At 41.0% G+C, this 22,904-nt stretch overlaps 3 protein-coding genes across 3 annotated transcripts; 2 read left to right on the forward strand and 1 right to left on the reverse strand.

The window, feature by feature from the left end:
* The first annotated feature begins 3,187 nt into the window (after positions 1 to 3,187).
* LOC129339355 (olfactory receptor 14A16-like) lies at positions 3,188 to 4,471 on the forward strand. The gene is made up of 2 exons (XM_054993940.1): positions 3,188 to 3,234; positions 3,517 to 4,471. Exons 1-2 carry the CDS (start codon positions 3,188 to 3,190, stop codon positions 4,469 to 4,471), a joined length of 1,002 nt encoding a protein of 333 aa, XP_054849915.1.
* A 7,753-nt stretch (positions 4,472 to 12,224) lies between these two features.
* On the forward strand, positions 12,225 to 13,172 carry LOC129339356 (olfactory receptor 14A16-like). The gene has a single exon (XM_054993941.1). It carries the CDS (start codon positions 12,237 to 12,239, stop codon positions 13,170 to 13,172), a length of 936 nt encoding a protein of 311 aa, XP_054849916.1. The 5' UTR covers positions 12,225 to 12,236.
* An 8,259-nt stretch (positions 13,173 to 21,431) lies between these two features.
* Positions 21,432 to 22,370, reverse strand: LOC129339357 (olfactory receptor 14C36-like). Its single transcript, XM_054993942.1, has one exon. The coding sequence runs from the start codon at positions 22,368 to 22,370 to the stop codon at positions 21,432 to 21,434; it is 939 nt and encodes a 312-aa protein (XP_054849917.1).
* Between the last annotated feature and the right edge of the window lie 534 nt (positions 22,371 to 22,904).

A 22,904-nucleotide genomic window follows, 5' to 3' on the forward strand; every position in this document is an offset into this window, starting at 1 on the left:
TAAAAAAAATATTAACAAACTGTTTCAAACTGTTTCACTCAGTCTCATGGGCCTTCGAATTAGTGGCTATGATTTTGCAGAAAGAGGCATGAATGTGTGGCCTCTTGCATGTTGTTTGTTGCTATTTAATACATTAGGGATGAGATTTTTAAGAGTTGAAATGGGAAGAGAAATTGAATGGAATTATCAAATGAAGGGGGGCGGTAATGTAACAGTTGAGTCAAGAAACTGTTTTGTTCCTCTCCATGACATTCTCTGAAAAATATTTCCATATATTTACAGCCTGCTAAGAGAATGATGAACCTGGGAGAGGGGAGGTTGCGGTCTAGGCTCAGCATCTCCTTAGAGCTATATGCTCTGGAAATTAGTTCCTTTTTCAGAAAACAAACTAATTTATGAAAATTTCCAGGCATTCAGTACACATCTCCAGTTTTGCATGGTTTGGAAATACTTCTCATTGATCGTGATATAGATAAGAAGATGTTTTATTTAATTCTTTTATACCTCACTTTTCTCCCCTATGGGGACTGAAATTAATTTACAAGATTCTCCGCTTCTCCCAGTTAGGCTGACAATGTGTGACTGGCAAAAGCTCACCAAGCAAACTTCCTTGGTGATGTAGAGGTTTTAAACCTGGGAGTCTCAAACCCTTTTCCTAAACTTGCTGGGGAGGGGGGCGGTGACTGAGGTTTATAAAATTATGTATGAAGCAGAGAGAGTGGACAATCAAAACTTTTTCTTCTTCTCCTCAAAAACTAGGACTTGGTGGAATCCACTGAAGCTGAGGGTCTGTACATTCAGGATAGACAAAATAAATATTTCTTTACATCAATTATGAAAATGTAGAATTCACTTCCAGAGAATGACGTGATATTTATAAGCAAAGGTGATGACTTTAAAAGAATATTAGAGGTTCATGGAGGATAGATCTATCAGCAGCTAATAGCTGTGGTGATTAAAAGGAACCTCCGCATCTGGAGACAGTATCAGTGGAAAGTCTTGGGCTCTATGCCCTGTTGTTCACCCTCCAGAGTAACTGATTGTACATTGTGTGTGCCAAGGTCAATGCAAAAAATAATAACACAATTAATAAAATGAATACAATGTTTAAAATAAAATTCCAAACAATAAAACGCTGTCATTAAAACCATGTCTTTCTGGTCCAATATGTAAGTACCTTCCCCTTGTGTAAAAATTATTCAACAGTTGAGACATGTTTGGTGACATGTGTATTAGGATGTGTATTACAGGACCTGGTCTTTTCTGTAATAAATGACATCCATATCTGTATGGGTACATTTGTTCAGTACTTATATGGTACTTATATATGGAACCAAATTGACATGGTTTTAACTATACAGTTTTATTTCTTGGAGTTTTATTAAAGGAGGAGTGGTGTTTTTTGTTTTTGTTTTTGTTTTGCTTTGGTGCATATAAAAATATTCTTTTTTTTTTTTGTTCAACCTTTTGGGTTACCCAGTTTTCTTTAGGTTGAAATCTCCCTCCCCCCTTTCTGAAAGAAGTTTCATGTAGGTAGCCATGTTGGTCTGCATCTGAAGACCAACAGCGGAGTCCAAACTAAGGAAGGGAGGGAGGCAGAAAAACAAAAGGTATTTGAGGATGACAGGGTAAGGATAAGGGTGTTTAGAAGAGAGTCAATGAGGCAGGGTGGTATGGGGATATGCTGGGATAGGTGATGGCCCGGTATTTGGTAAAGAATTGGGGGTAACTGTAATGCCTTTAGGGAGAGAGGGGGAAGGACCATTGGAAGGGAAGAGATTAAAGAGTAATGGTGGGAAAGTAAAGGTTTTTCAAAGGGAGGGAAGAGGGGAGATTCTTTGGGAGGGAGGTAGAAAAGTAACAATGAAGGCTGCTTTACTGTGGGAGACAAACATTGTACAGGGGGTTGAGTAGGGGCCAGTAACAGGAAAGCCTGCTTTGGACAACTGTTGTAATAACTTTCTCCACAATCCACAACAATTTGTTGTGGCCCCCCTTGTACCTATCTAATCTTTCTATAGTCATGAAATGGGAATTCCATTAGTCATGATTAACTTATTCTATTGGTTTCAGTTAGGATACATCACTATTAAATTTCGTCATGCGTTATTCTTGCTTTCCTAGTGCATCATGAGATCTCATTTTGTTCACTATTTCAGACTGTAAACATCAGGATTTAAAGCCAAAAGACAAAGGTCATTCCAATCTTAATAACAGAAATTACAGGAAAAGGAAAAATGCAAAGATCAGAGAGAATTAATGTTTTTTAAAAAATGTAAAAAGATATAATAACAGAATAGTAAAATTCAAATTTCCCTCCCATAAAACAAATTTAAGCTTGGCTATGAATTTTCTTAGCTACCAAATTAAATTAAAAACCATGTATGTTAAATGGGGATATGTAATATACATAATGTTATTTTCTCTACATCTGATCTACAGTTTTTTACAGTAGCCATGAAAAAAATTTCATCTAGGGCCTGAATAAAGGCAGTTTGAAATATAATGTGGGAGATGCTCTGGTTCTGGAGTTCCACAGATAAACAAGGTCTGTGCTGCAGGTACTTGGGCACAGTGACCAGTTAGCATGCCTATTTTTATGGGCAAGGCTTGCCAACCTCCAGTTAGTACAACCAACAAGAGAGAGTATCGTGGAGATAAGCTGCCAAGCAGCAAATTCAAACTGTGAAAACGTGGTCCATGAGCCCAGACATCCTGGCTCCAACATATCAATTCCCTAGGTAATGGAAGGGATGCCTGCAGACCTTCTGCACCCCTTAAAAACTTGATAGACAGCTCTGCCAGAGAGATCCCATTCTACAAACAAATAGTCACAAAGGATAAGCCAAGTTTACAAAATGTAATGTTGGCCAAGTAGGACATTCTTATTATGTTCCCTTTTAAACAGCTTGAACTAAGGGGGGAAATATAGAATGAGATTCATTCATTTTATTTATTTAAACATTTTAACTCCACCTTTCCTTCTAATTCAACACAAGTTACAATAGTAGATTTTAAATATTTACAATAAAAACAAAATATAAAAACAACCCCCCAATACCTCCTTCCTCCCTTATAAGATGTGTGCCTTGCAAACCTACTCAAAATTCGTGACAAACCTCTTGAAGATTTCTCAGACATAGCGTTCACCTCTTCATGGAGCCCATTCCACAAAGCAGGGGCCACAATGGAAGAGACATTATCTCAGGATGAATGCCCGATGGCTACTCTAAGGTGTGGTATTACCAACAAATGGCCGCTTGAGGACTGGTATTGCTGCACAGGAATGTGGAAGGCTGACTGTTTAGGGTGCATGCCAAATAAATTCCATTGAAATATTTCATTGCAATTACTGGCCATAATGAAGTAATTGTTCAAAAAGAAGAGATTTGAAAATTTGCATTTTAAATGATGTTGCACTACCCATGCAAGAAAGTAATATGCAACAATGTAATATTGGAAACAAACAATTGTGCTTGTGATCTCATCTCTTAATGACTTCTCATCTCTCCACAGAATAATTCAAAGAAATCACATGGAAAATCAGTCTACTGTGACAGAGTTTCTTCTGATGGGATTTGCTGATGATCGTGCAGGGCAAATTTTGCATTTTGTGATATTCCTCTCCGTTTATATGATAGCCTTATTTGTGAATATTCTCATAATCACAGTTGTGTCCATCAACTACAAGCTTCATACCCCCATGTACTTTTTTTTGGTGAATCTGTCATTCTCCGATGTGTGTCTTATTTCTGTCACTGTCCCCAAATCCATGTCCAATTCCTTAACAAACAACAAAGTGATCTCTTTCTATGATTGTGTCACTCAGATTTTCTTAGTTATCAGTTTCGTAGGTGTTGAGCTAGCCATGCTGAGTGTCATGGCTTATGACCGCTACGTAGCCATCTGCCATCCTCTGCAGTACCGATTAATCATGAATTGGGGTGCCTGTGCTCAGATGGCAGCTGCTTCCTGGATCATCAGTGTGATGCATGGTGTGCTACAAACTAGTCTCACCTTTAGGTTAAGCTTCTGTGGATCCAATATTGTTGAGCAGTTTTTCTGTGATATTCCCCAGCTGCTAAAGATCTCCTGCACAGATACAAAAGTGAATCAAAATCTGATATTCATAATTGGGAGTGTTGTGTGTGCCTTCGTGTTTGGGTCCATCTTTTTCTCCTATGGCTACATCTTCTCCACTGTGCTTAAGATTCCATCAGTTCAGGGCAGATATAAAGCCTTCTTTACCTGCACTCCTCATTTGACGGTCTTTTCTTTATTTATCCTCACAGCTATGTTTTCCTATTTGAGGCCTAAAGCACTTTCCACTCCAACTGTGGAACTGGTTTCGGCTGTTATGTATTGTGTTTTACCACCAGCACTGAATCCTATCATTTATAGCATCAGGAATAAGGATATCCAAGAGGCTGTAGGGAAAATGCCCCTTAAAATTAAAAGTCTAATTAGATGAAAATTTACAATCTATTGTTCTTATTCATTTCATGATATATTAAATTACAAGATTACATTTTTAATAAAATTTAGTTCATCCAGTCAAATCTGTATTGAAAAAGTTTCATTATGGGGGAATCTGTCTGTCCTTTTGTGTGAGCTCTTCCTATTTCTGTGATGGTACAGCATCCATATTGAAAAAATGCTAATCATATTAAATATCACAAACTAACCACTTGTCAGCTTTTATAAAAGAGGACTGATTAAAGAATTCCTTTACGCAGTATAAAAATCACAATAAAGCAGAACATGCGGTAGAAATGCAGGAACTCTATACTTATACGGGCAGAGTTTTTCCTAATAAGACGTTCTCAAAAGATTTGCCATAAGGGACTGGTGAAGGCAAAACATTAAACCTTGCAAGCATAAAAACTCTGGATTTGTGAAGATTTAAGGTGCAATTTGGCTCTCCCGGCTGGCAAAACTGGCTGCTGGGGCCAGGGGCCGGATTTGCTTCCCAGATAAGGAAAAGGCAGCAGCCTCTTCCTTCACTTCCAGGGGGTGGAGCCAAAGGCATTTATGCCAGCTCCACCTCCCCAGTCCATAGTCTTCTCCTTTTGCTTGGCCCATCCACCTTCCCTTTGGCAGTGCAGGATTATCCAAGGCCAGGTAGGAATTTTATCTCCCTTCCCTATTGGCACACAGGGAGGGGAGTTTTCTCCTACCTTGCACTGCAGGATGGATTAACTGTTATGGTGGTGCTGTAAATAGTTGGTCACTGGCAGGATAGGATGGGAAAATGAGCAGGATGGTGACCCCCATTGGTGGGGAATTGGGGTCTGTCAAGAGCAGCTGGTAGGCTTTATGTTAGAAAGTTGTGAGGGTAGACTGCTTGGTGGGACCCCTGGACAAGTCCTCCCCCACCCCCAGCTCCACAGCAGTAGGGGATTGGAACTTTAAAGTGGAACCATTTGCCTGGCCGCTGGGTACAAGTTATCCTCCGGAGGGCTCACTCCTGGGGCAGTGGGATGTGACCCCAGGGCTTGACATGTGCCACTAGTTGGATCCTTTGCCATATTCCCAGTTTATGTTGAAATTAATAAAGTGGCCCAAATTTTATACCCAAGCACTATGTCTGCATTTTATTTTGACTAGGGGAGGCGATAGATAAGCAGCAGGATCCCCACAGTCTGGCACTGTACCATGCTCATTAGGGGAGCATATCCTTCCTGTTAGCTAATGAGTACAGAGTTTGTCTCTCAATATCCAGCAAGATCCTCCATCTTATGCTAAAAGATATCCAAATGCACCAAAAGAAAAAGAAAAAGAAGGCAAAGTGAACCACTCCATGGTAATTAATTTTAAGGTATTAAAAGGAAACAATTGTCTGGAAACCATAAGCATACAGACTGTAAGGCTACATGAGGAGGTGTAACTGAGATCTTCTCCACCGATGTATACCCAGTGCTTTCCCACAGGGGACTCTCAAAATGACTAAGTGGGTGTTTTTAAAAAAATACAACAACATACACCAGACACATACAGAATTTCCTAGAAAAAGCATAGAGGATGTGGGGTAGAGTTTCAGGGTTTTGATATTATAGTTACCAGTCCAAAAGGGGAACGGCTTCAGCGGCAAGTGCTTTGTGGCAAGAAGAGAGAGGAGCTGAGGCATGCAGGCTGAGCATGGAAATCCAGAGCAAATACTGAATGGGGCAGCAGGTAGTCCAGCTATAGTATGGAGTAGGATTGTATCATCTGCCCACAAATAATATTCAAACCTTCCTGGGCAAAACTAGAGTTATCAGTGATTACTGATGATCCACGATGGCTGGGTGGGTGAGACTATCAGCACCCTGAATAACCCGAATGGGAGAACAGGTTATGGAAAGATTGGTGGGGTGAGTTAGGGAGTTCAGGAACTCCTAGAAGACACTATTGTTTTAGGGTCTTTTGCATATCTATGGGGTGGAGGAGCTGAAAATTAGTCTCACCTGGTGACTCTAATAACTCATACCTCAGTAATTTTCCAGCTCCTGGCCAGGATCTGGCAGCCATTTCCTGCCTTGCTAGGCAGTGTTTTTGTGCTTAAACAGATACAGACAGGGGCACATGATACTGCCATATCCATAAGCCTTCTAGTACTGTGATGCCAGGTCTGACCACTAACACTGCTTCAGTTATTTGGGGGTGGAGGGGGCAAAGGTCCAAAATTGAGGAACAAAGAGATTAGAGCTGACATCAAAACCGGTTGTCAGGACAGGAGGACCAGAGCTCAAGATGGTGGTGAGTAAGCAGCTAGTATCCAGAAACAGCAAATAGCACACAGAATATAATGAAAATGCTAGCTTTATCCCAGGCTGGCCTGATCCTGTTTGACCAATCAAGTCTGTTAGTAGGACAAGTGACCACATCTCTCTGCAGCTGGAGCACGTTCACAATCAAAGCAACTTATCCCAGCCATTGCTCCTTGCACTAAATAGTTGGAATGCAGTTAAGGTTGCCAGGTGTCCAGCTTTCACCCAGACACTCTGGCATTTTCTTTATCTCTCTGAGGAAAACAAAGTGAAAATACTGGACTCCTGGTTCCCCTGCCTCATTCTTGGGTCATCTCTCCAAAAGAGTATTTTCCCCTTTGCTGCCAGGTCACAGCAAGCCTAACTGGCAGTATCTGCCATTCACCTGCTCTCCCCTTCCTCCACATGGGCCTGGCACTGAAGCCAAGGTGACGACTACCTCTTTGGCCAGCACCAAGACTAGGAGGAGCCATGGCAGCTTGACTGAGGAAGACTGGGCAGGCTAGCAAGGTGGGAAGGTGGGAAGGTGGGATGGCTTCCTGAGGAAGTAAGTCATGATGGGGAGAAGGAGGGTGAATGGAGGCTCCCACCACTGCTGTCTTTCTCTTTCCTCCCCTGTTGGTGGCCCAGGCCAGTTTTGCCAATTGGTAGGGAAGGAATTGTCGGGGAGCTGGTTCACAGGCAGCTCTGCTGAGGCTTTGGGGGCTTCCTGACTGGGAAATTTGGCTTTGGATATCTGCAGCACCAGAGAGAAAATCACGCGGCTTCACACAGGTTCAGTGTGCACTACCACACTCCCTGTGTATGTATATGGGGAAGAGGAAAAGAGTTCCATTGGTAGCTGCAGGTGGGGGTGATGACATCACATCTGGAAATGATGTCATTGCGCTAAAGGCCAGGTCCATGCATGAAGATCGTTCCTCCTATATGTACTACCCCTCCCCATCTGGTATTTTTGTGGACACCATCTGGCAACTCTAAATGCAGTAGAGAGCCTTTCATTCTGGTCTATGGCCTTGAAGCCCTCTGATCCCATTATCTCGTCCATACCTTTATTCCTCTTCCCTCTCTGAGAACTGCTAACTTGTGGCTCAGAGATCACTTAATTCCCAGAGGTTTCTTTTTCTTAGGTCTAACCAGACCCCAATCTGTGAATCAAAGTTTTGAAAAGCCAAGAAACAGACTAAGAAAGGCCAGGGTCTTGACAACATCAGTGTTTGCAAGACCTCCAAATCCACTGTTATATCAGCATACTCATTTGCTTTTGTCAGAAGATGTCATTCAAGGTAACCCTGGACTACCAAATTCTTTCAAGAAATGCTGTCCTGACCTCAGGCAAAGACTGAATGCAAAGCAGGGCATTTGTGGAAAATCTTAATTGATAAGAGAGAAAAATGGCAGAAGGCAGTTTCTGAATGTAGGTCTGATGCCCTGAAAGCTTTACACAATGTCAGTAGCTTCTAAAGGTCCAATTAAAAAATACATTCCTCTGTGATCAATCATGGTAGTCATTAATTTAATGTTCATCTCCATTAAAAGTTTCAGGTAGTGGTGGATTCTGAACTCTACCCAGAACAGACGTGAATTGTTTCAATGTTTCATTTCCTGTTTTATTTACATGGGCAGCTGATTAGCACTGCACATGCAACATGCACTACTCTTTGCTAATTACATCTGATGAGCATAAATTTGTTGACTGTCAGCTGAATGGATAGATTCTACTCCTTGACGTACTAGGTAGTGAAATCCCTTGATGCAGCTCTGCATAGAAAACAGAGGCAAAGCAGTTTTCTCTTGACAACTTAGACTTCCAATAAAGACAAAACTCAAGGAACAAAGACACGCATATCTGAGAAAAACTGCTGAAGAGGTGAGTTTTATCTTCTTAGACCACATCACCTGTGGTTTAGGACATCAGTTTTTAAGCTCTATGGATGGCCCAGGCTAGCTTCATTTCTAAAGATTTTGGAAGCAGAGCACGTACAGCCCTGGTTATTACTTGAAAGGGAGACCACCAAAGAAGTCCAGAGTTACTGCTCAAAAGCAGGCAATGGCAAATTGCCTTTGTTCTTCTTTTGCCTTGAAAAACCTATGGGATTACCATATGTTGGGAGCTACTTTAAGCATGTACTGTGTATGTTTCCATTGTGAGAATACATAGTAATTGTGGAAGCTGATATTTTTGTCTTACTACATATTGACTTTAACTATTTTCTTTCCTCCCCATACAGTTTATTCTGTTTATAGTTTTGAGCGTCCTTGAGGAGGTGCCTCTGTTTTGTTGTTTTGGGAGCTATTTAATGGCATTTCACAAAGTATTGGACAGATATAGGACTTGCAAAATGATCAGACAATGAGTTTCACACTTTCAATGATAAGTTTCAACTTGTTGTTATAGAAAGGAATGATAGAAAGTTGGTATTCAAAATGTGTTCATATGCAAGAATGACAGCAACCCTTCGTTCTGTATATATGAGAAGGCTCTTTGCATTGTTGCCCTAAGAAGAGGTTCATTGATGGATTTAGAAGTTACTCTGTCCAAAACTGCACTGAAAATTACTAACCAATATTCTGTTCTCACACAGTCACACTGTGGATTGGTGGCTGTGATTGGCAGGAGGCATGCATGTGTGGCTTCTAGTACGTTGTTTCATGCTCTTTAATACATTAGGGATATGTTAAGCACTGAAATGAGAAACAGAGAATGAATGGAATTAGTAAATGATGGGGGCAGGGTTGTTAATCCAAAAGCTGCAGTTAAGAAATTCTTTATTCCTCTCTGACTTGCTTGGAAAAAAATATTTCCAGATATTTACATCTTGCTAATCTGACCTGAGGCTCAGCATTACTTAAAATGTCAATGTGCATCCTTAGCACTATGGACTCTGAAATTTAGTTTCATTCCCTAAAAGAAAAACTGATTTATGATTCAGTTTCAAGCTTTCAGTACATATCAACTCTGAACGGATTGGAAATATTACTCCATGATTATGATATAAATGGAAAATGTTTTACTTACTTCAGTTATATCCCACTTTTCTCACCAATGGGGACTGAAATTAGTTTACAAGATTCTCTGCTTTTCCCAGTTAGGCTAAGAATGTGTGACAGGCATAAGCTCACAAGAAAATGTCCTTGCCAGTGTAGGAATTTAAACAGGTGTCTCCCAGTTATGAACAAGGTAGAGAATATGGACAGAGACAACTTTTTCCTTCTTCTTCCAAAAAACTAGCACTTGGAGGAATCCATTTAAGCTGAGGAACAGGAGGATATAAATGATTAAAATGGAGGATTCACTGCCAGAAAATGTAATGATTGCCATAAGCAAAAGAGATGGCTTTAGAAGGGTATTAGACCAATTCATGGAAGACAGTTCTAACAGAAGCTACTAGTTATGGTGATTAAAAAGCCTCCACATCTGATACTGATACTGATACTATGTAAGAAACTTAAAAATAATAAAGCTGTCTAGTTAAAGCCATGTCAATCTGCTTCCACATATAAGTAGCTACCCTTTATGTAAAAATTATTGAATGGACAAAACACATTTGGTGACGTGTATTAGAGTACCTGTTCATTTGTAAGTTGGCTGTAATGTATTACATCCCAATGTGTATGGGCACATTTGTTCAATAATTTTACAGATGGAAGCGGTGCTTATATGTGGAACCAGATGATTATGTTTTTTACTACACAGTTTGTTTGGAGGTTTAGCAAAGATTTCTCTTTTTTTGCCTTTTTATATTGACTTTGTTTACATGTGCGCACGCACTCACACATAGGTAATTTTTTTCAACCATTTGGGTTACCCAGTTTTCTTTAGGTTGCAGTTCCACCCTCCATCCCCCCCCCCTTTGCTGGCCATTTGGGTTACCCAGTTTTCTTTAGGTTGCAGTCCCCCTCTCCATTTTCCCCCTTGCTGGCCATTGTGTGAGGGAGGATGCTGTACTAGATTGACCATTGGTATGATCCTTCAGGCTCATCTTACGTTCTAGTATTCCAGCCTTGTAAGCACAATTCCACAGCTAGTTTCAGGTTGCTTTGTAGTAGAAGAGCAAGATCTGAGTCTGGTAACACCTTAAAGATCAAAGAGATTCTCAGGGATGAGTTTCCAAGGGCCAAGCTCCCTTTCTTACATGCGTGTACATAAACAAAGATCCCAGAACCTTTACATTCCATCTTCAGGAATCTCCATTGCTACTTGTATCTGATGAAGGGAACATGACTCTCTAAAATTTATACCTGGGGAATCTTGTTGGTTTTTAAAGTGCTATTGGACTCAAATCTTGCTGTTATTCCGCAGCTTGTCATTTTCTAGGCTTCAAATTGAATTAACTGTTGTTGTTAGGAAAAACCTGTATTTATATATATCCAGCTGGATCCAAAAGTTCTGTACCACTAAAGTGGAAACTTCTACTGAGGGCCAAGCTACACATGACAAATGACACTTGAACGGCAAGTGGATTGAGTGGAGGGCAAGTGAACAGGGAGAAATACACTTGCTGTTCAAGTGTCATTCGTCATGTGTAGCTTGGCCCTGAGGTCCATCTTGATTGCCATGTACAACAGACAAAAGGCTGGCTGCCTAGAAAAGGTAATAGGAAGCTGTTATGACCCTTACTTTCTCTAGGGTAGATTTTGCCTTTAATCTTTCTCTTACACCCTCTGGGTAGATTGCTGCCACCATGAATATTATATTCCAAGATATTTTATTTAAGTATTCTCTTTAGTAATGTGCCTCAACGTCAGGATCCTTTGTGGTTCTATGTGGCCCTGAGGATAGGAATCGGATATAGCAATGACAGCTACTCTGGGATATAACAAAGTGTATTGGTTTCAAGAAGTGTATCGGTTTCATAAACGTAGTTCTTGGTTCTTAAAGTTACTGCATTTAAACTCATTCAAACCGATCTCTTCTAAGGCTTCACACTTAGGGCCAAGCTACACATGACGAATGACACTTGAACGGCAAGTGTATTTCTCCCTGTTCACTTGCCCTCTACTCAATCCACTTGCCATTCAAGTGCCATTCGTCACGTGTAGCTTGGCCCACAGTCTCTTTCTCTGACTCAGTATTTCTCACAGACATGCTTAAAGTTACTCAGGCAGCACACAGCTAGCCTCTCTTCTGCTCACTAAACATTTTTCACAGAAATGCTTAAACTCCTCAGGCAGTGCACAGCTTGCCTGCTTTCAGAGGGTCATATGGAAGGAGACAGTCTTTTCATATAATTTGCAGGATGGTGTTTATGATCCATGCCAAATGTATTCCATTGAAACATTTCATTGTAATTACAGACCATAATGAAGTAATTGTGTAAAACTAAGGTAATTTGAAAATATGCATTTTAATAGATGTTGCTCAACCTACTGAAGAAACACACACAAACATTTTAATATTGTAAATAAACCACCATGCTTCTCCAAATTGTGATCACATCTCATAATGATTTACCGTCTCTCCATAGAATCTTCCAAAGAAATCAAATGGAAAATCAGTCTACTGTGACAGAGTTTCTTCTGATGGGATTTTCTGATGACCGTGAGGGGCAAATTTTGCATTTTGTGATATTCCTTTCTGTTTATGTGATAGCGCTTTCTGGGAATATTCTCATAATCACAGTTGTGGCCCTCAACCATAAGCTTCACACCCCCATGTACTTTTTTTTGGTAAACTTATCATTGTCAGATATATTTTTTATTTCTGTCACTGTTCCCAAATCCATGTCTAACTCCTTAGCAAACAACAAACTTATCTCTTTCTATGGGTGTGCAGCTCAGATTTTCTTAGTTATCACTTTTGCAGGTGGTGAGCTAACCATTCTCACTGTCATGGCTTATGACCGCTACGTAGCAATTTGCCATCCTCTCCGGTACACATTAATCATGAATTGGGGTGCCTGTACTCGAATGGCAGCTGCTTCCTGGATCGGCAGTGTAATACATGGAGTGCTACAAACTACTGTCACATTTAGGTTAAGCTTCTGTGGCTCCAATATTGTTGAGCAGTTCTTCTGTGATATTGTTCAGCTAGAAAAGATCTCTTGCACAGATACAAAAGGTAATCAACTTCTGATCCTTGTTCTTGTACTCACTGTGGATTCCTTCATATTTGTGTTCATCTTTGTTTCCTATGGCCACATCTTCTCCACTGTGCTGAAGATTCCATCCGTTCAGAACAGATACAAAGCATTTTCTACCTGCACTCCCCACTTGATGGTCTTTTCTTTATTTCTCTTCACAGCTATTTTTTCCTACCTTAGGCCCAAAGCACTTTCCACACCAACTATGGACTTGGTCTCTGCTGTTATGTATTGTGTTTTACCACCAGCAATGAATCCTATCATTTATAGCTTCAGAAACAAGGACATCCAAGAGGCTGTGGGGAAAATACCCCATAAAATTAAAAAACTTATTGGTTGATATCTTCTATAGTTCATATTTATTTGAAACATAATAATTACAATATTATCCTTTTAATAAACCTATGTTCATCCAATCAGAGCTATCTTGTCAACATTTGTTAAAATATTGGTAATTTATCTGTTTTTTGTGAGCCTATTTCAATAATTACATAGCATCTATATTGATGAAATTGTATTTGTGTTAAATATCACAACATAGAGTAAACACTTTACCACAGGGAAGCTGATACTCCAAAGGCAAACCTGTCTCTTACCAATATAGGTTTAGAGGTATCCTGTAGATGGTACTATAGGTTGCTAGGTTCCCTGGGCTCAAACTGGGGGGATGAAGGTCACGGGGGAGGGAGGGTGCCAGGATAACTTACCTGCAGGAACAGATCAGAAACTCCCAGTAGCTCCCACACTCTCTGAAATAGTTCCAGCTTGCACTGGGAGTATGTCATTCCTGGCATGACACAGAAGCAACAGGTCACACCGGGGTCCAGTTTGGAAAAATAGGCCCCCAATCTAGCATCCTGGAGTTTGCAAGAGCCCAATCCAGGGAGTTCCTGATCCATTCCTATGCTTCCTCCCCACAAGCCAAGTGAGAAATGGCATGGGGTAGAGGCAGGGAGCACTGGAACCTCCCTCCACCACAAGAGGAGTGGGATTCTCATGGTACCACCACGACCAAAGTTTAGGTACAGCCCAGGCCTATGGACCAAGGTATGAACAATGCTTTTAATTTGTCTGTTTAACGTGTATCAAAACCTTCACCCCCAGTTTTAAAAAGTTTTTCTTAGCTGAGAACAAGTAGGAGAGGGGAAGGAAAACCAGAAGCTTTCCAAGATGCACCTAGCATTAACCATGCAGATGTGTATAGCAGACTTTCTCTTAAAAGCTTACCCTCCTAGGGAATGCGGTGATCATGGAGGGTCTTTTCTGAAACCTCCAATAAAGGCTTCTCTGACCTGCACTGTTGACCCGAAAAAGGGATGAGCAAAGAGAGATAATAAAACCTCCTGTCACTGGAAAGAGGTTTTCTTTGGCTGATTTGAGCTGGGAGCTGAAGGAGCTGAGACCTGGCTCCTTGCAGGCAGCAGCCACTGGCCATGTGGAAGCTGGAGGCTGGATCCATAAAAGATCTGAGGACATCTCAATAAGGTGTGACTTTCTAAGTTAGAGAGCCTGCCTAAACATAGGATCTAAGATAGGCACATACGTACATCAGAAGAGTCAGAGGACTGGCTTTTTACCTATTTCTTTTTGAGTTCATATCCTTGCTCTGGTGCTGTGTTCAAAAGAGTTTAACCACAAACCCACATATTTTACATTTTAGGTCATAACTAAATGCCAGAAACAGGAGGAGGTTCTGTTTTAAAAGGAGACAGTCTAGATCTCAAAACTTAGAACTCTGCACCCTAATGGGTTAAATGAGAACATCTGGCAAGAGCAAATTTAGATATGCACTGGGACAAGCCCAGAAAAGCCACTCTGCAACAAGTGTACATACAGAATAGACATTAAAAGGAATTCTGAAGGTCAGTAAGATTTTATAATGATAACTTCCCCAAAGTCTAAATAAAACATCTTCTGTGAATGTAAGAGATGGAATGTTGTTAATGTATTTATGTCAATGTTGGTGTAGGTTTCTAGACACTAAAAGTGTATTATGAATTTCAGTTTGCACATGCTTCCTGCTTTTTAATACTATGTTTCATCATTTTAAGATGTTGTATTAATTATCTATTGATGCATTGTTTCATTGATAGATCCCCCTGACGAAGCTAATGCGAAACATGTAGGGTTCACTTAGTATTAAAGAATAATTCCTTTTGAACATCCAGGGGAGATGGTGGCCTGACAGGGATCTCAACTACCAGAGGGTGTTTTATCTACAATGTTGGTGGGAGTAAGGTGATTTATTTCTCTCCTGCCCCTTTGGAATGAAGGCACTATCGAAAGATGGCCGGTTGTGAGGCAGAAGAGCCTCCAATAGGCTTGATTTCACCATAACTGCAAGAGTTTTGAGAATGGCTCCGGCCAACTAAATTCACCTCCTCCATTGTTTTCTTTTTTCTTTTTTTAGTCCTACTTTCTCTTTATTTAGAAATATTACTTTTTAAAAAAAATATTGGTAACTACTTCCTAATTTTTAAAAGGCCCTTGAGAAGTAAAATGAAAGCTGAACTGGTGTGAAGTTATAAGTCCCCCTCTCCTGCTACTTTTACCCACGTTATGTGGAGTTTGAGAAAAAATGCTGAAAGGGGAGAAGGGGGGAAAGGATAAAAGGATATAAAGCTCTGTTTCATACTGATTATTTTAAACTTCAAAGGCACAAAAGATACAAGAGGAATATAACTTGTATACAACATAGACACTCTGGAATTTTAAATGTCACAATTAGCTAATCCCTCATTTCAAATGCCATTTTGAGTTTAAGGTCAAACTAAAAGAATATTGGAATTTTCACCCAGCCTTTGGGCTGCTGCAGGCCTTGCAGTCATTTCTGTGGGCTCCCTGGGTCTCCCAGGTAAGTCCAGAGGGTGCAGGCTGCCATCTCCAGACACACACACACCCTGGAGGGAGGGTTACATTTGAAGAGCTGGGACATAAAGTTGGTGTTTATATGCTAGGGTCCCACTTGGTATTGCAAAGAAGCACGGTCAGTCATTAACACAAAGATTATTGGCCAGATAATACTGCAAGGGCCCCATGGCCACCTTGACCATGAGGGCCTCCCATTTCACGGTGGCATAGTAATGTTCTGGGGCTGGAGGTTATGGCTTAGGAAAAGAATAGGGATGGGGATGCTGTCTCATTCCTGGGTCAGGAATGTCCCAAGCCCTGTTTCAGAGGTGTCAATGGCCAGTGTGAAAGGCCTGTCAAAATTGGGGTACCAGAGGGAGGTGCTCTTCGTTAAGGTGGCCCACAGGTCTCAGAAGGTGGCATCCCACTTTGGCATCCATTCCACATGGCTTGGTGTCCCCTTTTTCAGGCAATCCATCAATGGAGTTGCCCTGGGTGCAAAGTGTGGGCTGAACCATCCATATTAGCCCAGGAGCCCCTGGAAGCACAATACTTGTCTCTTCGGACAGGGGATATCAGCTATGGAGACCACTTTGTCTAGCGGCAATCACAGCTGTTCTCCCCTGGATACAAAACCCAGATACTGCAACTCCTTAAACCCAAATCTACTCTTTTAAAGGTTCGCCTGCAGTCTGGCTTGGTGCAGGGCAGTCAGGACCACTTCTAGGTGTTGCAGATGAATTTCCCAGATGGGGCTGAAGACAATAATGTCATTGATGTAGGTGAGGGCAAAGAACCAGTTGACAAGTACAGAGTTCAAGATGGTGAGGAAGGATACACAAATAAAGAAAAGTGCCTCTCATCAAAAGAAATGAGTAGCCCTAGGAACAACAGAGACTCTAAGAACATTGCAAAGAGCAGATGTATTTATATGGATAAAGAGGGACAACTAAATATGATCAACTCTGATTGACTATCAAAATCAACTTGTGGGAGTTATAAAGATAAAACACAAATGATTTCTTAGTTATCATGGAGCATATTTCATCAACAAGTTATCTTTCTTGCTTGCTTGCTTGCTTTACTCTTCTCACCAATAGTAGTAACTGAGAATATGAGGAAGAAAGTAAGAATTCAAGCCAGAGAAAGTTAAACCACAAACTACAAAAGGGGTGATTTCTTATAAGTTGCCAGAATTCCCATAGCCTGAACTAAAAATTTAGCTAAAATGAATAAATTTTCCACCCTTGAGTCTTTAATTCCTTGATGCTTTTACGAGCTGAAGACCATCCTAGAGCAGTGATTACATCTCCTCTGCACATTGTAAAATATTTCCTTCAATTGCTTGGCTCCATGCACTAGAATAGTTATCATGCTTTAAGTAAAACAATAAGCTATTGTTCTCTGAGAACATTAGTTTGTTTCATGTTCAGAGCCAGAATCCAAGCTCTGGCTTCAATAGAATGCTGGCCCAATTCTAGTCTGAGGGCGGGACTCACCCCAAACTTCGGTATTCCACAGATCTGGCACAAAAATCGAATTAGTGGTCAGTCTATGGTTTTATCCATTTTATGGATTCACACTGGTGCTCCATGCAGTATTTGAGGTATTACTTTAGTGTTAAAAACTGTAATGGCAGCTGGAAGGTATTGTTCACATATCTATAGACGAGTTGCTTTATTGCTGCCCCAGAAGAAGCTGCTGATGCCATCACCGCCTTACCCTGGGGCTTCCAGGATAAGTGATCATCAAAAGTTACTCCAAGATACTTGAAAGATCTGACCTGCTCTAGTTGGTTATCTTCTAATCTCCATTTATATTTGCAGTCTCTTCTCTGTCTTGTAAAACAAGGATCTTTGACTTAGCAAAATTTATTGACAGGCTGTGTTCCCCATCAACAAGTTACAGAGTACACAGAAATTAAAAAGTGAAACATCCATTTTTTTTCATATTCCACAGCAGGATAATACATTGCTCCTGAAGACACAAATATTCAGCTTCCTGAAATTGAAATTATGTTATTAATTTGACATTTACATCCTTCTTTTCTCCCTAATGTGGCTGCAAAGCAGCATACAGCATCATTCTCCTTTAGTCTTCATAACATTAAATGTGTAAGGTAGGTTAGACAGAGACACTAAGGGCCAAGCTACAAGTGACGAATGACACTTGAACGGCAAGTGTATTTCTCCCTGTTCACTTGCCCTCCACTCAATCCACTTGCCGTTCAAGTGTCATCCGTCACTTGTAGCTTGGCCCTAAGTCAGGATTCAAATCTGGGTCTCCAAAATCCTTGTCTGGAATGCTAACCACTAGGGATGTGTAATCCAGATCCAGGATTTGGGGGGAAAGCCAGATTTTTGCTGACTCATCTAAATCTGGCTTTCTGGAATCAAATTAGAGAAGCCAGGATCTGATCTGGAAACTGGGATTCAGACCCCTGAATAAATCAGGTAAATCTGAGAAACTTGGCTTTGGCCTCTGGCTGGCTCCTTCCTGGGCTTCTTTTTTTCCAAGAGGGGAGGGGGAGGAGAGATGGAGGGGAAGTGCGTGGCCAGTCTTGTCTGCCTGGCTTCTGTGAGTGACACTGTTGGGCTAAATTGCAATAGTGCCCCTTGTTCAGTTGGTTTTGGGAGAAATTCTCTGTTTGAAATGATTCTTTGGTTTGATATTGGTCCCCTTGATTCACTTTGGTTCTGTTGGGCTTCCTCTTACATTTGGGAGTGTGCCTTTGGTCACTGGAAGCCTTGCAGCCCTGCCAGTTAGGCTGTATGCAGTAGGGTGGGGGAGGGAAAAGGCGCCCTTTGAGGGATGACCCAAGAATGAGGCAGGGGAGCCAGATATCTGATATTTGCACTCTTATTTGTCCTGGACAGTTGAAAATGATACCAGACTGGAAACCCTGAGTACATCCCAATTTATTAAAATTAGTTCAAGGAACACTGGATGGGATACATTGCACTGATTGGGAACACACCCCAGGGCCAAGCTACAAGTGACGAATGACACTTGAACGGCAAGTGGATTGAGTGGAGCGCAAGTGAACAGGGAGAAATACACTTGCCGTTCAAGTGCCATTCGTCACTTGTAGCTTGGCCCCCAGTCACATTTTCAGTCTAACCTACCTCATGGGGTTGATGTGGGGATGGAACAGAAGACAGAAAAATTATGTAAGTCACCTTGGGTCTCCACAGGGGAGAACGTGTATCAAAAAGTACACACACATACACAAGTGAATAAATAAGTATAATTGAAGATGGGATGGGCAAAGGAATGGCAATTTAGTTGTTGAGTGGGAAGGAGAGAAGGAGGCAGGGAAAGGGAAGGTGCCAGGAGGATGGATAGAGGAAATGGTGTCTAGTGGGTGATCCAGGAGAAAGTGAGCTATCCTGCGCAAGTCCTTGTGGATTCCTTACCACACAACTGGGCTCAGTCTTGCAGCTGCATAGGACTTCTTCCCTGGATCAGGATGCCAAGAGAAGGAAGGAAGGAATGTAGAAAATGTGGGGCAGGGAATAAATGTAGTTTGGCAGGTAGGTAGGAAAGAGAGAAGGAAATAGGAAAAGGGAAGACTGTATTTGGGTTTTCATGGAAGGTGAAGAGGAAATAGTGGGAGGAAGGGAAAACAAGATACTTTCCCCACAAGACATTGTATGTCCCCTAGTTGCCCTGTTTTACTAAGCTTTTTTAAAGGATGCATTTTAGTATCTTGCAGACTGCCCTAACAGTCTGTATGAATATAATGTACAGGCTTAATTGTTTTTGTATATATCTTTTTGGTTTCTAAGGGCCAAGCTACACATGACGAATGACACTTGAACAGCAAGTGGATTGAGTGGAGGGCAAGTGAACAGGGAGAAATACACTTGCTGTTCAAGTGTCATTCGTCATGTGTAGCTTGGCCCTAAGGTGCCACTAGATTCAGATCCTGCTGTTCTACTGCAGATCAGCAGGGCTACTTACCTGATATTATCCTGCTGGACTTTTGGTTTGACCTGACAAGGGAACCAAAGGCCTTTAGAGAATTTAGGGTAGATAATTTAGTTTTATCATCTTCTTTCCTGTCTTGAACAATTCTTAATGAAATTTATTAGACTAATGTGCCTAATTTAACTACAGCTACCAAGTAATTGTTTTTGTGAAACTAAGCCTGCAAGCATCCTGCTTTGTGGGGCAGACTTCTGGTTTAACACCTGGTAGGGCTGGGGACTTCATTCCTTTGCCTCTGAGCTGAGGGTTAGTCAAAGGGGACTGAAGGTAGCTCCTGTTGCCCTAGGAGGTAAGGCTCCACCCCCCCCCCCCCCCCAGGATATTGATGTTTTGCTCTTGACCCACACTCCAGCCTTCTTGAGGATACAAAGAACCCTGACAGATGGAGTGGGAAGCACTGCCCATCAAGTGGATCACTGACACATTAACATACACTCCTTTTCTAATAACAAAAAAGATTGTTAGTTTAAATAGTATAAGAATAAACATTACAAAACTTTAGGTAAAAGGAGAATAAACAATGCAAACCTTTACTGACCTTCAAAATTTCTTTTAGCATCATTCCCATTTACAAACTATTGCAGAGTGGGTCACCTGGGCTTCTCTCCTCTTATCTAAATGAGGGCCAAGCTACACATGACGAATGACACTTGAATGGCAAGTGGATTGAGTGGAGGGCAAGTGAACAGGGAGAAATACACTTGCTGTTCAAGTGTCATTCGTCATGTGTAGCATGGCCCTGAGTGTTTGCCAATAAATGTTCTAATTTCACCCATTAGGGTGCAGAGTATTCAGCTTCAAAATCCAAGCAGCCTTATTACTTCTATCATCCCATCTATTACATTTAAATATAACCCAAAATGAAAAGTTTGTGGGTTTGTTTTTGTGCTCTAAAAATGTTCTACCAGTAAATCACCAATTCTTTTCTGTGAAATGTTACTTTTATGTTCAGAGAGTCTTTTAAAAAGTGGTCTGCTTGTCTTAACTATACACATTTAACCACAACTTCACGATATTGCATAAATCACACAATCATTATTACATGTAGGGAATTCTATGAAAGAGTATTGTTTGTTGTCTACAGGAATAATGAAGTGTTTCCATTATTTTGTATTCTTGCAAAAACGACAATACCCACAGGGGAAATGGCAAATTGGAGGGCTGCATCCTAGTGTGTTTCTATGTACTAAGAGATCTTCCAAGTTGGCTGTTTTCTTATAAGCAACTATTAGCTTTTTACTACACATGGGTATGTCATCTAGTATGTTCCAGTTCCACAGATACACTTTTTAAAGGCTACATTAAGGCCTATCCACTGTCCAGAACTTCCCCTCCCCCCTCGCTTCTGTGGTACAACCAATCAGGAAGTAAAGCTAGGAAACTGAATATGGGCCATCAAGTTCAGGATGGTGATAGGAACTACAGTGCCAAAATTGGGACAATGTGGCACAGGGCATCTGCAGAAGCCCACCAGTGATATTTGAAATGGAACCTAAGGTTATTTGTGAAAGGCATAACTCACCAGAAAATAAAGCTAAAACTTTAAGAATTGACCAGTTGCCAGTACACATCCTCATATTATCATAGATGAATTTATTGTCATGATATAGATATGAACAGAGAGATAATAAAATGCAGTATTCATTGTATTATACATTTTCCTTTGAAAAATCCTGACTGTGAATTTGCCAATATCCATAATGGCACAACTAAGCTATTCATATGGGTATCACTCTAAAGCACTTCAATGGGAAGTTTATCAGATCATCAAGTGAGAACTAAACAGTTTCTTTAATATTTTCTGAATGGTCACTTGGATGTCTCTGTTTCTCAGGCTATAAATGATGGGATTCATGAGCGGTGGCAAAACAGTGTACAGAACAGCAGCTACCTGATTCAATAATGGTGACGATAAGGACTGGGGTTTAAAATAAGAAAACACAGCAGTAAAAAAGAACAAACTAAATACAGTCAGGTGGGGAGTACAGGTGGAAAACGTTTTGTACCTGGCTTGAGCTGAACGAATCTTAAATACTGTAGAGAAGATGAAGACATAAGAAAAAAATATTAGAGAGAAGCAAAATAATCCCAGAGTAAGTGCAGAAGCAAGAAGATACCATGTATTGGCTGTGATATCAGTGCATGAAAGCATTAACAGTTGGGGAACATCACAGAAAAATTGTGAAACAGTAGACCCACAGAAACATAATCTAAAAGTGTTTGCAGTTTCCACCCCAGAATCTATTATGCTGGCAATCCAAGCAGCAGCTGCCATTTGGAAGCAGGCATTCCAGTTCATGATCATGGTGTATTGCAGGGGATGACAGATTGCCACATAGCGGTCATAAGCCATGGCAGAGAGAAAGATCAGCTCAGCAGATGCACAGAAGATAACTAAAAACACTTGGATGACACAGCCAGAGAAAGAAATAAGGGTGTTGCTTGTCAAAGAAATGGCCATGGACTTCGGGATAGTGGCAGAGATATAACAAACATCTGATAAAGATAAGTTGACCAAGAAGAAATACATGGGGCTATGAAGCTTAGGATTCTGGGCTACAGCCAGGATGAGAAGGATGTTCCCCAACAGGGTTGTCAAGTAAATGGAAAGAAACACCACAAAATGTAAAATCTGGAGTTCTGGGAGATCAGAAAATGCCAACAGGAAAAACTGGGTGACAGTGGTTTGATTTGCCATTTCTTTACTGAAGAACACTCTGTGGAGAGAAAAGGAAATAATGTCTTTGAGAAATAAAGAAGGGAAAGCATGTTAATCTGAGTGGTGGCTGCATCCGGAACTGGAGGTGACTCTTCTTGAACAAAGTATCTTCAGAAGCTGGTTGTCACTTCTCATATGAAGCACGCCTTGCCATCTAGACAGGTCTTTCCAGTGTCTAAATATACCTTATGGAAACACAGATTATTGTGAAATTTTTAAAAATGGAAGCATACCAAGAAGTAACCATTAGGTCTTTTTGCTGGACAAAGCAGTTGAAAAATTATACAATAACGGCATAATTCATTAAATCTGAATTGCCAACCTGCTGCTGTCTACCGTGCCCCCCTGAGGGTGAAACCCTGGAACAATAGAGGAGTGGTGTGAGTCTGTAGTAAGCAAGGGAAATTGGAGGGAAACTCAGTCACCAACAGCAAATGGAAAATATAATAATAATATGCCCCAGGCAGTTGCAATATGAAGCTGGAAGGCAGCTGTTTCATGGAAATATACATT

Source organism: Eublepharis macularius, chromosome 12, assembly GCF_028583425.1.
Source record: "Eublepharis macularius isolate TG4126 chromosome 12, MPM_Emac_v1.0, whole genome shotgun sequence".
Classification (NCBI taxonomy): domain Eukaryota; kingdom Metazoa; phylum Chordata; class Lepidosauria; order Squamata; family Eublepharidae; genus Eublepharis; species Eublepharis macularius.